The 14,366-nt window shown below is 52.0% G+C and overlaps 3 protein-coding genes and 1 non-coding gene across 4 annotated transcripts; 3 read left to right on the top strand and 1 right to left on the bottom strand.

The window, feature by feature from the left end:
* Nucleotides 1-220: 220 nt before the first annotated feature.
* Nucleotides 221-1,779, bottom strand: LOC117842346 (uncharacterized). The gene is made up of 2 exons (XM_034722761.2): nt 968-1,779; nt 221-870 (listed from the first exon to the last, which is right to left on the bottom strand). Exons 1-2 carry the CDS (start codon nt 1,659-1,661, stop codon nt 551-553), a joined length of 1,014 nt encoding a protein of 337 aa, XP_034578652.1. The 5' UTR covers nt 1,662-1,779; the 3' UTR covers nt 221-550.
* A 6,569-nt stretch (nt 1,780-8,348) lies between these two features.
* LOC117835231 (ATP synthase subunit O, mitochondrial) lies at nt 8,349-12,794 on the top strand. The gene is made up of 6 exons (XM_034714603.2): nt 8,349-8,529; nt 8,707-8,760; nt 10,227-10,470; nt 11,123-11,235; nt 12,244-12,330; nt 12,413-12,794. The coding sequence occupies exons 1-6, from the start codon at nt 8,446-8,448 to the stop codon at nt 12,530-12,532; spliced, it is 702 nt and encodes a 233-aa protein (XP_034570494.1). The 5' UTR covers nt 8,349-8,445; the 3' UTR covers nt 12,533-12,794.
* LOC117841756 (small nucleolar RNA snoR86) lies at nt 11,912-12,037 on the top strand. The gene has a single exon (XR_004637345.1). It is a non-coding gene; the product is annotated as a small nucleolar RNA snoR86 (small nucleolar RNA).
* Nucleotides 12,795-12,932: 138 nt separating the features above from the next.
* Nucleotides 12,933-14,278, top strand: LOC117835239 (uncharacterized). The gene has a single exon (XM_034714614.2). It carries the CDS (start codon nt 13,514-13,516, stop codon nt 14,132-14,134), a length of 621 nt encoding a protein of 206 aa, XP_034570505.1. The 5' UTR covers nt 12,933-13,513; the 3' UTR covers nt 14,135-14,278.
* Nucleotides 14,279-14,366: the final 88 nt, after the last annotated feature.

Here is a 14,366-nt window from a genome sequence, read left to right as displayed (position 1 = left end):
TCTGACTCAACCGGTGCAACTTGTTGACGTACTCCATAACAGTACTATAAGATGTCAGTTTCAATACATACCTCTTTTTTGGAGGAATAGATGCAACAAAATTTAAGCAATCACTCGCATCATATCACACTTATGGCATACAGCAGTTGCCGGTATATTTCTGTTGAACAATTAACGGATCAGAGAACCCACACTGCACATCCACGTTCTCGATAGCATCTTATCATGCAACAGAGGCACTGATATTAATTATTCCCAAGTTTTCCAAGCCGTTTGATCACATAATAACCAAAGAGAAAAATGATCTCCAACCTAGCTATCTAGAAGTAACCACACCACCTCACACCAAAAACTAATCACTCAAAGTAATTAACCATGTAAGTGATCAGTTGTAGCATTGTACATACACCATTTTCCAAGACCTCCAGATTACATGGGACACAACTACACAAAGCCCAACCAGATTATGCATGCATGCATGATTACATACAGAGTGGAAATGCAAGCTGAAGCGTTGTCTTCTCAGGCGGCGACCGGACGTCGACGGCGATCAGACCCGTAGCAGGTAGATGCTGAGCTCGGGGCCGCCGCTGCCGTCGGGGTTCATCATGTAGAACGCCTCCGAGTCCCTGGAACCCACCACCCGCTCGAACCTGGCGCGCATGTACATCAGGTCGCCCTCAGCGGCGCCGGCGGCGGCGCCGGAGACGTCGTCCGGGAGGACGCCGGCGCCCACGGAGACGGGCTCCACCGCGCCCAGCACCCGCCACTCGTCCGCGCCGCACTCCCGGCGCACCGCGAACCCGCACTTGCGCCCGTTGCAGTAGGCGCGCCACGTCGGCTCCTCGAGCAACCCCCGCCGCTTCTCCCCTGCACATTATTTCGGTGCAGAAATGAAGTCAACCATTTGGCCTTGGCGCGGGGCGTGTTGAAGTGTCAGTGACTCAGTGTGGCTCGGTGCACGTACCGGCGGCGAGCGGCGTCTTCTCGCACTCGAGCGCAAGGCGCACGAGGCCGGAGGACATCTCCCTGACGAGCGCGCCGGTGGAGTAGGCGGCCATCTCGACGAGCAGCACGGGCGCGGAGCGCGGGTCCGTCTGCAGCGCCACGTGCACGCGCCCGCGGCGCCGCCCGAAGATGGTGCCCGTGACGCAGGAGCCCAGCTGCCGGCGCCGGCGCCGGTGCGTGATCGCCGCCAGGAACGCTGCCCGTAGCCGCGCCAGCGCGTCCGCGCGCTTCCTCGACGGCGACTGCTCGGCGGAGGACCCGTCGGCGGGCTCCTCGCCCTTGCTCTCCTGTCCGTCGCTCGGGCCGCCGCGCTGCGGCGCCGGCTTATTGCTCGAGCTCTTCTTGGTCAGCCACGGGAAGTTCCCCCTCCCGCCGCCGCTCGTCACGGCGGCGGCGGCGCCCCTCGAGCTCGGGAGCGGCAGCGGGGAGGCCGCGCGGAAGGCTCTCGCCATGATGGTGCGACGGATAAGCTCGCTAGCTCTTGAGCACAGCTCCCCTGTGTGCGTGTGTGCGTGCGCGCGGCGCGTGATGGCAATAATGGGCGCGCGCGCGGCGCGAGTATTTGATGGGCTTCTCCTAGTGGCCGAGCCGGAGCCGAAGTGCCGAGACGCTTTAAGAGGTTGGCGGGCAACCGGGGTGGTGCACTGGTGCATGCGCGCGGCGCGGCCCGAGCGCTAGCTTTTGGCAAAGCGGCGGGGCGGGGGCAGTGGCTAGCTAGCCGCGGGCGCTGGGGACGCCTGCACTGCCGGGCGGCCGGCGTCTGCGTGAATGCACTGGCGGTCTGGCGCGGTCGAGAGGGGAAGGGAGGGGAGGACGTGCGCGAGGAGAGGCCGCACCGGCACGGCGGCACCGACCGGCCGACCGGGCTGGCAGGGGCGCGTGTGGTGGGGGATGGGGTGAAACCTGAAGCGGGCGCGCGGCGCGCGGGTATACGTGCGGCGGCGGCAGATGGGAGAGGGCGTCGGGCACGGACGATGGCCGCACGGGGCGTGTCGCCGTGTCTGGCCCGGGCAGTCTGGGTCACGGCTGACGCTGACACAGGGTGACGCTGTACTCGGTGTGCTACTCACTGTTGGTCACTCTAGTTGACTAGTTGGTTCGGTACGAACTACGATGGTACTAGTACTGTGCTACTGTACTGCCTGAGGTTGTGTCACCGGGAGCTAGCTACTGTGTGCAAGTGAAATCTGGAATGCGAAGGTCCACCAGCAGGTTCGACTGTGAATGTGCGATTCATCCATCACAGTCGTGTATCTTTCACTTCATCGCTTGTGTTCGATCACTGGTTGTTGACAAAGACAACTACCGGTTCACGCTGTGTGCCGACGTGAAGTTCAGCTTCTGTTCACTTGCAGTTGCAGGTGGTTAAGCCGGAGACAATCGAGTTTTATCAAAAGTTGAGCACGGAGACGCATTCTCTTCAGGTGAGATGTCGGAGGGCTTTTCTTTCTCCTTATAAAAAAAAAACCCACGCAGCTTTCGCGAATCACGAGCAGGAGCAAGCTCAGAGTTGGTATCAGCCATTGAGGTGAGGCCGCGCCGCGGCGGTCCCCAGAGCCCGGAGCCCCGATGATGCATGTCCGTACCTGCGCTCGTCTCGCCGGAAGCCCGGTGGAAATGCGTGATCGATCGGTATTGGTGTAGGGAGGGAGCAGCATAAATGAGGGTCACCCGCTTTGGCGGCGCCGGGTTAACGCTTGGGGATCGCCTGCCAGATCAGGGCTCGTGCACGTAAAGGCGGCGAGCACTAGCGGCCTGTGAACCCATCACGCCTCCAAGGTGGTGTGGTGCTCGCCCACGGTCACGGACCCTGCTACTCCACAGGGTCAGCGCCGTGTCGCTGCCTCCCATGGATCATGATCCGCGTCAACTGAGGTGTCCTCTTCTCCGCTCACGCGCCAGTCCGTCGTGACGGTGTCATCGATCGACCCATGAATCAATCAGGAAGCCTAATTCCGTAGCAGCGTCAAACTTGGGGATTCTCTCAGGAGCCGTGCGCGTGTGCTGCTGTGCGTTTCCCCGCGTCGGACGGAGGGACATGCCGAGATGACAGACAAATATTTGGCGTACGCCCGGGCCTGCACGTTGTCCGCCCAGAAGCCGAGCACGGATTGGGCCAGGCCACACAGCCGTCGTCACGGAAGGCCAGAGGGGCAGGTTTCCGTTTTCTCCGTGGAGAAAGGGCTCCTACGTAGCTTCCATGCGCTGGATGAGTAACATGTGAACTAAATTTTAGACTCTATCTTGTTTGGTTTCATAGACTAAATTTTGAACAAATCTTATTTGGTTCCATGGATTAAAGTCCATTAGTACAGTTGAACAAAGACCATTTTACCCCTCTGCTACCCACCGCCTATTACCTTTGCGCCAACTTTTGGTTCGGGTGCTCCCTCTTAGCCTCCCCTCCCCTCCTCCACCCACATGGCGCTCGAGGCGCCAGCCTCCCCGTCGCCGCACCGCTCCCCGCCGCGCGCGTCAGATGTGGCGGCGGATCTTCCGGCATGCGAGGCGGCAGCAGGGGATGAGTGCCCGACGCAGATAGATCCCTCGCCCTAAATCAAAATCCCCAAAATACAACCCAAAACACGGGCGGCCACTACTCCTGCTCCTCCGCGCCGCGGGGTTGAGCACCGACGAGCCCCTCAGCATCGCCGCCCTATGGCTATGGAGGTCCGCCGCAGGCTCATGCCGCCGCACAGGGGTGCCCCGGCAAGGCACCCGCGGCGGCGGCCGTCGGCTGCGCCCGGGGCCGAGGGGGGGCGGGTGTGGGTGCAGGCCGGGGACGCGCTACCGCTCCCGATCCGGCACACCAACCTCATTTTCTCGGCCTTTTTTCGCGGCGTCGCTCATCTACCTGATGCGGTGGTGGCGGGAGAAGATCCGCGCCTCCATGCTGCTTCACGTCGTCTCCCTCGCCGAGATCTTCGCTATCTCCGGCCTCGTCGCCTTGCTCATCTACCTCCTCAGCTTCTTCAGGATCGCCGTCATGCAGTCCGTCATCTCCAACAGCAACGACGAGGAGGACTATATCATCGACTCCTGCAGCAGCCCGCGCCGGCCCCGTGCGCGCAACAGGGGAACCCCGCCGCCGCGCTGGAGAAAATGCTGGTGGAGGATGAGGAGATCGTGACCGCAGTCGTGGCCGGGAAGATCCCGTCTTACGTGCTGGAGACCAGGCTGGGGACGGCCGTCGTGCGGCCGGGATCCACCGCCGCATCTAGCGCGCGCGGTGGAGAATGGGCAGGAGTGCGGCGGGGGCTGGGCGAGAGGCGGCGGGAAGGAGGCCGACGGAGGGAGCCAGGCGGGAGGAAGGGTAATAAATGAGAGGGCAGGGGTGTCCCTAAGACCCTTTAGTCCACCTTAGTCCACCCCATATGGACTAGAGGACTAAACACTTTAGTCCACATTTTAGTCCACCTGTTTGGCACTTTGGGGACTAAAAGTGCCAAAAATAGTGGACTAAACTTTAGTCCTGGTAACCAAACAAGCTCTAAAACTCATTAGATCCAAATTAGAAGATTCAATATTTTATATCAGATTCAACATTTGTTTAAAATCTGATCAACATTTGCAAAACACTTGATTCAACATTTTATAAAATATACATTTAATATTTCGGAACACATATTTCAACATCTTGAAAAATATATTCAACATTCTTCTAAACCTATATCAATATTTTTTAAGAAAATGTTCATCTTCTTCGGTGCCAGCAGGGCAGCCACTAGAGGGTCGGCGGGCCGGGGGCAGCCATGGGAACCCGGCCATGGGTGCGGCAGTGGTGGCGCCAGCGGTGGAGGCGGTGGTACAGCCCCGCTGCCACCGCGGTGGCAGTCGTGGCCGGGAAGATCCCGTCTTACGTGCTGGAGACCAGGCTGGGGACGGCCGCCGTGCGGCCGGGATCCACCGCCGCATCTAGCGCGCGCGGTGGAGAATGGGCAGGAGTGCGGCGGGGGCTGGGCGAGAGGCGGCGGGAAGGAGGCCGACAGAGGGAGCCAGGCGGGAGGAAGGGTAATAAATGAGAGGGCAGGGGTGTCCCTAAGATCTAAGACCCTTTAGTCCACTTTAGTCCACCCCATATGGACTAGAGGACTAAACACTTTAGTCCACATTTTAGTCCACCTGTTTGGCACTTTGGGGACTAAAAGTGCCAAAAATAGTGGACTAAACTTTAGTCCTGGTAACCAAACAAGCTCTAAAACTCATTAGATCCAAATTAGAAGATTCAATATTTTATATCAGATTCAACATTTATTTAAAATCTGATCAACATTTGCAAAACACTTGATTCAATATTTTATAAAATATACATTTAATATTTCGGAACACATATTTCAACATCTTGAAAAATATATTCAACATTTTCCTAAACCTATATCAATATTTTTTAAGAAAATGTTCATCTTCTTCGGTGCCAGCAGGGCAGCCACTAGAGGGTCGGCGGGCCGGGGGCAGCCATGGGAACCCGGCCATGGGTGCGGCAGTGGTGGCGCCGGCGGTGGAGGCGGTGGCAGTGGGGGATGGGGGTGGCGGGGCACGGGGAGGGAGCTAGGGTCGTGGGAGATAGCATCCAAGGGGTGGAATTGTTTGCACGAATCTCAAAGGGGGGAGCTATCGGAAGGCGGATAGGATTACCGGGGAAAAGGGCCGGTCGTCATGCTTCGCCCGTGGGCTCGGGATTGCGTGGCCCGGCAGGCGTGTTGCTGGGCTTTCTCGTGCAGAAGTCCAACAGACATCCCGAGACGGACCATTTTCAAGTTTCTTCTTCAGCCAATCAGCCTCAAATGTGCATCATGGTGGTGCGTCGTAGTTTCTTCAGGCTAAAATGTGTTTCGAAGCGATAGACCAAAACTTTGAAGCTGAACTGGTAACTCGGCGATTTGCCTGGAGCCAGCAGTTAATGGAAACACATGTTTCCTATAAGAAAAAGTTTCTTCAGCCTGCCGAGTTTACAGCCGGATCAGTCACTGTCATTACCCACTCAACCCGGTATTTCTTATTGATCTCGAGACCAATTCCGGAGGCTTGCGTACATGCGTGAGCAACCGTGACAGAACACAGCAAAACCAGATTGGCCGGGGCCGGGATCATGCATGATTCCGACGGGAGAATGGTAGTTGGTGGTGGCAGTCGTCGTCGTCGTCCACGGATAATTCTAGCGGCCATGTGGGGGGCAGGGTAGGAGTGCATTCTTTATTGTCGTCACCGAACCATGCCATGCTTACCTAACTTTGGCAGCACGATCGGCCTGCAAATCTGATACAATGCAAATGACAAAAGAACTATCATTGCAGTTCTTCTGCGAGACTGCGAGTGTGGTGGTTCACTCTGCAGAAGAGGACTCGAATCGTCGTCTCCGCTTGCAGCTTCAGGGCTCAGTCTGGTATGAATTCAGAGCTGTCAGTTGAGAGGTGCCTTCTTGTACACTGAAACTGTCAAACTGCTGCTCATGAATTTAACAGTTGCTCTGTCTCTTCAGTTCGAACCATGTGAGGATCAACGGATCAGACATACGCTTATAACTCTAACTGATCAGAGTACACCAAAAATTTCGAAGGCCGAGATCTTAGAAAAAGCATTATATCTTTGCAAAAGAATTTAAAACAATGCTCATCACGAGTGACGCAACGAACAGATGATCAAACAGCATATAGCACCTTCTTGTTGATTCTTTCTCCTATAATACTATCCGACTAGTTATCGAAACTCGGAAGAGGACAGACAAAGAAAGGGGCCATGAACCTCGCCGGCGCCAGCTTCTTCACGGCTCCTCCGGCGGTGGCAACGCGGCGGGAACCTCCACCACGGACACGGGCGGCGGTGCCTTCGCCTCCCGCTTCACACCGCCGCTCCGTCGCGGCGCCCGCCACCCGCTCCACCGCCGGGCCAGCCTCGTGCAGTCGTACACCTCGTCGGGGCCCTCGGCCTGCGCCGCGCACACCCGCCCAAAGACGCAGGAGAGCAAGGTGAGCACCAGGACCGCCGCGAACACCCCGAAGAACGTGCCGATGGAGCCCGATGAGCTGTGCTGCGGAGGCTCGGCGCCGCCCGCGGCGGAGCCCTGGTAGCCGTAGCCCGGCAGGGGCGTGACCGTCGCCGGCATCGTCGGCGTGCTGGTCGCTGCCATTCTTGCATCCAGAGCGAGCAAGATCGACGATGGAACAGTAGCTTGCGACTAGTGAACCTGACTGTTGGAGGTGGTTATGCACGTAGGACTGGAGCGATGAGCATGGGATGGGAGAGGTGAAGGCAACAAGAGGGTTCGGCAAAGGCGTCCACCAGACCACCACCAGCTGCTTTGTGACCCGGCGATGTGTCAATGGGTTAGAGGGCGGGCGCGGTAAAGTTTCAGGAGAAAGTTTGGCTTTTTGTGTGGATCGCGCGAGTGGAGATCAACATGGAAAGGGCGCTCAGTGGGATGGTTGGTGTGCTTGGCAGTTGCCCATGGTACATTGTGTGATTCAGAAGAGGAGCTTTACAAGGGCGCACTGAATACACTATTTTGGAAAGATGGTAAAGAATGTGAGGAAAAGCAAGAGAAAGTACTGCAATCTACAAAACATTTTTTTGGGTCATGCATGGTATGGATGATCTGGTTGTTTATTTATATCGCTTTTGTTTGCGACGATGGAACGCAGTCCCCGTTCAGAGATGTTTAGTAGCACATCGCGAATACAGATGTACCGAAACATAACGTGTCGGCGTGTTGCGTGGGTGCATCTGCCTGCCTTGACAACTTTCCACGGGAAAAACTTTGCAAAAGGCAAAAGGGTCACGGTTGTTTTCTTAACATGCTAGGTTATCTGTGAAATGTTTTCCACTTGCTTTACTCGTCGTTGCCTCCGTGTGTTTCGGAAATGCTGTTTTCTTCTGTCTCCGTAGTTGCGAACACATCTGTTTCGTCTCAAGTTTCAACGCTTTTCCATTGCGCTGCCTTTACAATTCTGAAATCTGAGAATGCTGTTGTTCCCTGTTTAGCAAACCTTCTGCTTCTGATTCTTAATCAAAGAAAAAAAGGGAGAAGCCATGGCGGCAATCGGCAGGACTGCGCATGGGCTGAATCTTGTTGGATTATGGAAAGGTTTACGAATCATCATCATCATATCCATTTCATCTCGTGCCATGAGCCCATGTGGCCGAAAACTGAGCCCATGGAGCTGAAATAGGCCTAAATATCTGCCCGTGATGGCCCTAGTTGCTAATGTACAGCCCATGATCCGAAACGGTCAAAGAGTTTGGGCTTCCTGGGCCGCTCTCCGAGAGCTGTGTGGGTTGCCCTGGCTCAAGCCTCTCGCGTCGCGCATCGCCTCGCCTTCCTCTTTTTCCTCGCACTCCTCAAAACCATCTGACCAGCCTCCTCGTCTCGTCCCCGATCTCCTCCCACCCGCACCCAAGGGTTTCGCTCTCCAGCGTCGCGGAACGAGCCAGCGAACAGGGATGGCGGCGGCGCGGCACCTCAGATCCGGCCTCCCCCTCCTCCGCGCCCACCTCGCGGCCTCCGAATCCGCGGCCGTTGCCCAGGTCCCTGCTCCCCACCCCCTCTCTGTTGTCGAAGCAGATCCATTTCTGTCGATTTCGATTGGCCTTCTATCCGATCTAGGGCTGCTCTGTCTCCTGATGTCCTAGGGTATTTTGCAGGGAGGATGTTTGAGTCATCCTTGTGATTTTGGGGGGACTGACGTTTTCGTTCTGATGCAGGGTTCGAGGGGCTTCTCGTCGCAGGTGGCCAAGCCCAGCGGGAAGCAGATCAAGGTACTTGTATTCCCCCTGATGCGCGAATGTAGTTAAGAAATGGGATACATATGTTGTATTATTATGTACGTCAGTGGTGATAGGTTGCTCTTATCAATGTATTATTGGCACTGTGGGGATTATGCAATTATTTCTCTATTATCCTGCCTATCGTTGGGAAAACCTAATGCTGTACTAGGGTTGGATACCATTTGATTTTCTAGTGAATGTTATTATGCACACACCAATCACTTATTTAAGGCTCCCTTTGGTAGGGCTCCATGAGGGACTTCTCCAACAGCTTCACATGGAGCCCTACCAAACGGTGTCCAACAAAACTGCTTCGATGGAGAAGCCCTGCAATATCCGTTTACAAAAAAGGAGAGGGAGCCGGAGCTAAAAAAAACCTGCTCCGCGCGGCCTCTCCCCATTCCCGCAGGCGCTAATACCAATTTGCCCCAAAACTACACACCAAAATGCCACCCCAACTCCACCTACCTCGTCATCCTTCTAACGCGTCCGAGGCGGGGGCGTGCTGGCCGGCGAAATTGCACTAGGCGAGGGAGGTGGGCGGGCCGGAGTCGCGCTGGGCGGAGGGAGGGCGCGGGGGCCAGCATCGCGCGAAGAGGACAGCCGCGGCCGACGGCATCGCTCAGGGTGGCGGGACCGCTGCCTCCAACTCGGCACGCTCCAGTTTCCACCACAGACGAGCTCCTCGTAACCCAAGCGATCGATTCCACAACGTCCAGATCTCCTTTACTCTGCTCCGTCGATCTGAGCTTGAGGGGCTCGACCATGGCCGGCCACGAACGGAGAGCAGAACGCTATCTTATCTCCATCTCTCCCTCACACTCGTCTCTCTTGGGCCTAAAAGACCATGGATCCTTGGCCCACTAAGACGCATGTGTCATATGGACCGATAACTCATCCAGGCAAATTATTATTATTTTTTATTTTTTTAATTTCATATGAAATCATAAACTTAGGACAACACATAAACTCATGTATACGACAAGTTATGGAGACAAGGGCATATTGGTCATTGGATCACTTCTATCCATTCATGAAAAAGATGAGAAGTCGTTTTGCCAAACGTTTTCCAAAACAGTTTTAGCTCCACCAGAGAAGCCGCTCCATCAGAGAAGCCACAGCCGGAGCCGTTTTAGCCACAGCCACAGCCCTGCCAAACGAGCCCTAAGTCATACACAAAGGATGAACTGTTGAACTCGAGTTACTTATTCGCATATTTGGTGAGACAGTTTCTTCATGTTGGACTGTGCTGTTTGGTAAATAAACTTCAGGGCAAGTAGACACTCTGTGTTGTTCGGTTTACATTTCTCGGTTTCCCTTGATATCTGTCTAGTTTTATGCGAGTTGCTGCATAGGTTCTCCTTTTAATTTAATAGGTCGTCGGCAATTTGAGACGTGTGTCATTCGTCCATCCATGTCACTGGTAATCTAATTGTTTGTCTGACTTATGTCTTTAGGTTCCAGAGGCTCTGTATGGTGGCACGGGCAACTATGCTAGTGCACTGTTCCTTACAGCAGCCAAAGCAAACGCATTGGACAAAGTTGAATCTGAGATTAAAACTGTTGTAGAGGCGTCCAAGAAGAGCCCGCTGTTTTCTCAATTCATAAAGGACTTGTCAGTTCCAAAAGAGACCAGGGTGAAGGCCATTACTGAAATATTCGCTGAAGCTGGGTTTTCAGATATCACAAAGAATTTCTTGGGTATGCTTCCTACTCATTTTGTATGCTTGATTGAGTTACTATGTTTCCTTGTAATGTGTTGATTACTTGATTAAGATTCAATACGCCCAAGTTTGATAGGAAGCTGTTGTTCTGTACATGCCTCACTGACAAACTGTGTAAAATGCATCGAACCATTTTCTTGTGTTATTGGTTCCAATAGTATATTCCATATTAATACAGAGCAAATGCTTTTTGTAGCCTTCATCTGTAATTCTGTATGATAATTTTTATCATGTGCAGTAGTCTTGATTAAGATTCAATACGCCCAAGTTTGATAGGAAGCTGTTGTTCTGTAAATGCCTTACTGACAAACTGTGTAAAATGCATTGAACCATTTTCTTGTGTTATTGGTTCCAATAGTCTATTCCATATTAATACAGAGCAAATGCTTTTTGTAGCCTTCATCTGTAATTCTGTATGATAATTTTTATCATGTGCAGTAGTTTATTTGTAAGGGCAGCTTTATTATTTATCAGCTATATATTTGTTACCAAACCCATTAGTTGAGCTATTTCTCTCAAGAAACTGGTTTGAATTTTGAATTTTGGTACTCGGTATGATGGATAAATGGATATCATTTGTTCTGTACCATGTATCTTGGCAGTGCCTAACTTTTTGTTGGTTTATGAAGCTGTCCTGGCGGACAATGGCAGACTGAAATTTATTGAGCGCATTGCCGAGAGATTTGTTGATTTGACCATGGCACATAAGGGGGAGGTGAAGGTTGTTGTCAGGACAGTTATTGTAAGTTGATTTTCCAACCCATTTTTCCTCTTGCAACTTTGAAAACAATATCTGGTTGAATATCTCAATACCATTCTCATGTTAAAAGAAATGTTTGATGATGCATATATAGCTTTCTTTTGCTTGATTTGATGACAATATGAAATAAATCGTGATGGATAATGTTGCTCGATGTGAATTTCTTGGATTTCTTGTCTTCTTAAGTTTTTTTATGGTCTCTGCTGTTCTATTTGGCATATTTTGTCTTTCAAGCTGAAAATAGAAATACATTAACTGTGGAGCCAAAAAAAGTTTTTTTTTTCCTGGGGGTGAATATTGTATGATGTCTCCAGATTACATATGATAAATTTTGCCAGGCAGTTTTATCAAATTCATGTCTTTGAAGTTACAAACTAAAGAGAGTCTGTAGTTTATTCATGGCTGGCAGCGGGTAGTGCTATAGTGCAATGATCTGAATGGTATTAAGTACTCCATATCAGCGTTTGACATGCATAATTTGTTTTGGAGTTGACATGCTTAATCTTGCACGACCAACTTAAGAGGCATACCATGTTCCTATCTGTTCTGTTTGCTATTGGGTTCTCGGTTTTTTTTTCTTAGCCTCAAAAGGTCAAGGGGGAATGTCTACATATTTTAGGGTATTTGGTTTGCATCTGTTGAAGAAAGCCAATTTGCAGAGCAAAGGGGCCAGATAAGTGGTGATCTTTGCATTGAAGGTTGGCGAAATCGAACTCACCCTGCAGTTCTCCGTGCCGCTCAGAGTTGCTCTGTTTTGTGACGGCCTCGAACAAGCTGCTACATCTCTTATCACACAATCACCCAGCAAATTGTGATAACCTTTCATTTCTACAAAATGAGGATAAATCATTCCAGAATTTTATGAAGCTTGCTTACCTCAGATGATCCATAGGTCGAGGGTTCCTCACTGCAGATGCATTTGTAGTTCCTCGAGTAGGTGACATGTCATCACTTGATTTCTTTTGCTGACACATGTTTCTTTTCTGTTAGCCACTTCCGGAGAAGGAGGAGAAAGAACTCAAGGAGACCTTGCAAGATATCCTTGGGAAGAACAAAACTATTTTGGTTGAACAGAAGGTAACTACTTGGTCCACGAGCTAGTCTGTAGCCTCAAAAGTAAAATTTGAAGGAATGTTCCTCAATTGTGCTTTCTCTGCAGATTGACTACAGCATCATGGGAGGACTTGTGATTGAGTTCGGGCAGAAGGTGTTTGATATGTCGATCAAGACTAGGGCGAAGCAAATGGAGGCGTTCTTGAGGCAACCCCTTGAAATCTAACTGCCTTTTGGATAAAAGCATCATCAGAATACAGTGGCTGTGCTGCTGAAGGTTTCCGCATGTTGCATTGATCCAGCCTTTGAATAAAATGTTTCCTGTAACAAGAGAATGGCACTATTTTTATTTGTCTTGTGGGCAAGAGGCCTGCTGTACAATTTATGTTTATTTCTTTGTTACTTGAAGTTTGCACCGAAAACATGATGGATGCCATAAAAAGTTTTTCATCTCCAAGTCATTGGAATATATATTTTTTTCTTAGAAATGTATCGTCCTTGTATTTTCAGTGCACTATCTCAAATAGTGCACTTGCCCACAATTCGTGTTATATCGAATATATCTGGTGTCTTTAGCTCAGAATGCACTATCTCAATAGTAAGTTTTGATCTTGCTATATCTTTACAGCCAAATAACAGCACACATCTGTGCGTTTGGATGAAGTCATGTTTATCAGTTATCTCAGACGACGTCAACAACAAAGCCTTTGAGCCTGAAGCAAAATATCATGCTCCCTTCTGCTTGTTACTCGTATTTCAGAAAGGGAAACAAGTTGCTGCTCACTAGATATTGTGCTTTCTTGTGGCTCAACTCGTGCTGTGAAGGGGAAGTGGAGCAATCGGCAGTAATCATCATCCACGCAAGTACGCAACTCGTGCCTCTCACACTTCCAATCATTTAGTTGGTTATTGCCAAACCTCACTGCTTTTCTGTTGTTAGATGTTTATTATGTGTTCCAACAGAAAACATACCAAAACATGTTTTGTAGTCACGGAATGCGTGTGCTTGACCTGACGCGTGCCCTTGCTTTCCTCCCTGTCTTGAGGCGTAGGTCAAGCTTGAGAACAAGAAACACCTATAGCCCCTAGCGACGGGCCAGGGTGAGTTGGCTTGAAAGAATGAACAAAATCGATTCTCCAAGCCACTGCTGGGGCAGCTCAAGCAACCTTAACCTCTGGCTCACTCTTCCAAGCAACCCATGCAGCTATGCTAAGCTCCCCAGCTGGTTCTTCTTCCCCATGTCCTCGTCACCGTCTCATCTTCCTCCCTATTCATCATTGCTCCTGTGGTTCTGCCTCCACGGTCCTCTGCCCAACAATGGCGTCGTGCGCGGCGGAGACCGGCCTGGTGGCCATGGACTGCCTGGTGGTGTGCTGCTGCTGCCCGTGCCTGGTGCTGCAGGTCACTGTCTTCCTCTTCGTCAGGCTGCCCAAGAGAGTGGTCGTCAAGACCAAGCGGATCATCCTGAGGAGATGGCACAGGAGGAGGCCGTCGTCGCCGATGGCGGCGTCCAAGGGAGGAGCTGGCTGCGCGGCCGCAGCAGCAGGCTTGAAGCTGGAGGAGCTGCTGGACCTGGACGACGGTTTTGAGGCCGCGTTTGGGATCCGAGACGGCGGCGCCGATGGCTGGAAAGAGAGGTGTTTCGCCGTCGACGGCAACGACGACCATGACGGCGTGTGGGAGGCGATCATCGAGCAGGAAGGGCTCTTCTGGTTCGGGAGCTTCTGGGGCCGGCCGGAGCAGGAGGGGCCAGCTGCTGGAGGTGACGATCAGATGGGAGGAAGAAGCTTCAGGTTGCCTGTGAGCTTAGAGAGTGTGTGTGAGTAGCTAGGCTAAACGGTTTGATTCACACGACGATGTAAATATGAGGCTTTTTAAGCCAAAAGGATTGCAGTCAGAGTATGTTCACGGCAGAAACTCAAAGAATGTTCAGAGCAAAATCGAGATGTAAATTCAAATTCATCCGAAAAATCGGGGTTCCTTCCAGTGAAGCAGCGGGGTGTCCGGTTGCTGCGGTCGTTTGGCGGTCACCCGGTCAATCAGCTGAGAATCCGGTTAT

Source organism: Setaria viridis, chromosome 1, assembly GCF_005286985.2.
Source record: "Setaria viridis chromosome 1, Setaria_viridis_v4.0, whole genome shotgun sequence".
NCBI classification, from domain to species: domain Eukaryota; kingdom Viridiplantae; phylum Streptophyta; class Magnoliopsida; order Poales; family Poaceae; genus Setaria; species Setaria viridis.
This window is presented reverse-complemented; position numbering and strand designations above follow the sequence as displayed.

Bases quoted from the DNA above. Each gene is read 5' to 3' on its own strand.
- LOC117835239 (XM_034714614.2), top strand. From the start codon at position 13,514: ATGCTAAGCTCCCCAGCTGGTTCTTCTTCCCCATGTCCTCGTCACCGT.
- LOC117842346 (XM_034722761.2), bottom strand. From the start codon at position 1,661: ATGCACCAGTGCACCACCCCGGTTGCCCGCCAACCTCTTAAAGCGTCT. The intron at 871-967 runs GTACGTGCACCG...AATAATGTGCAG, and splicing joins GAAGACGCCGCTCGCCGCCG to GGGAGAAGCGGCGGGGGTTG.
- LOC117835231 (XM_034714603.2), top strand. From the start codon at position 8,446: ATGGCGGCGGCGCGGCACCTCAGATCCGGCCTCCCCCTCCTCCGCGCC. The intron at 10,471-11,122 runs GTATGCTTCCTA...TGGTTTATGAAG, and splicing joins TATCACAAAGAATTTCTTGG to CTGTCCTGGCGGACAATGGC. The intron at 12,331-12,412 runs GTAACTACTTGG...CTTTCTCTGCAG, and splicing joins CTATTTTGGTTGAACAGAAG to ATTGACTACAGCATCATGGG.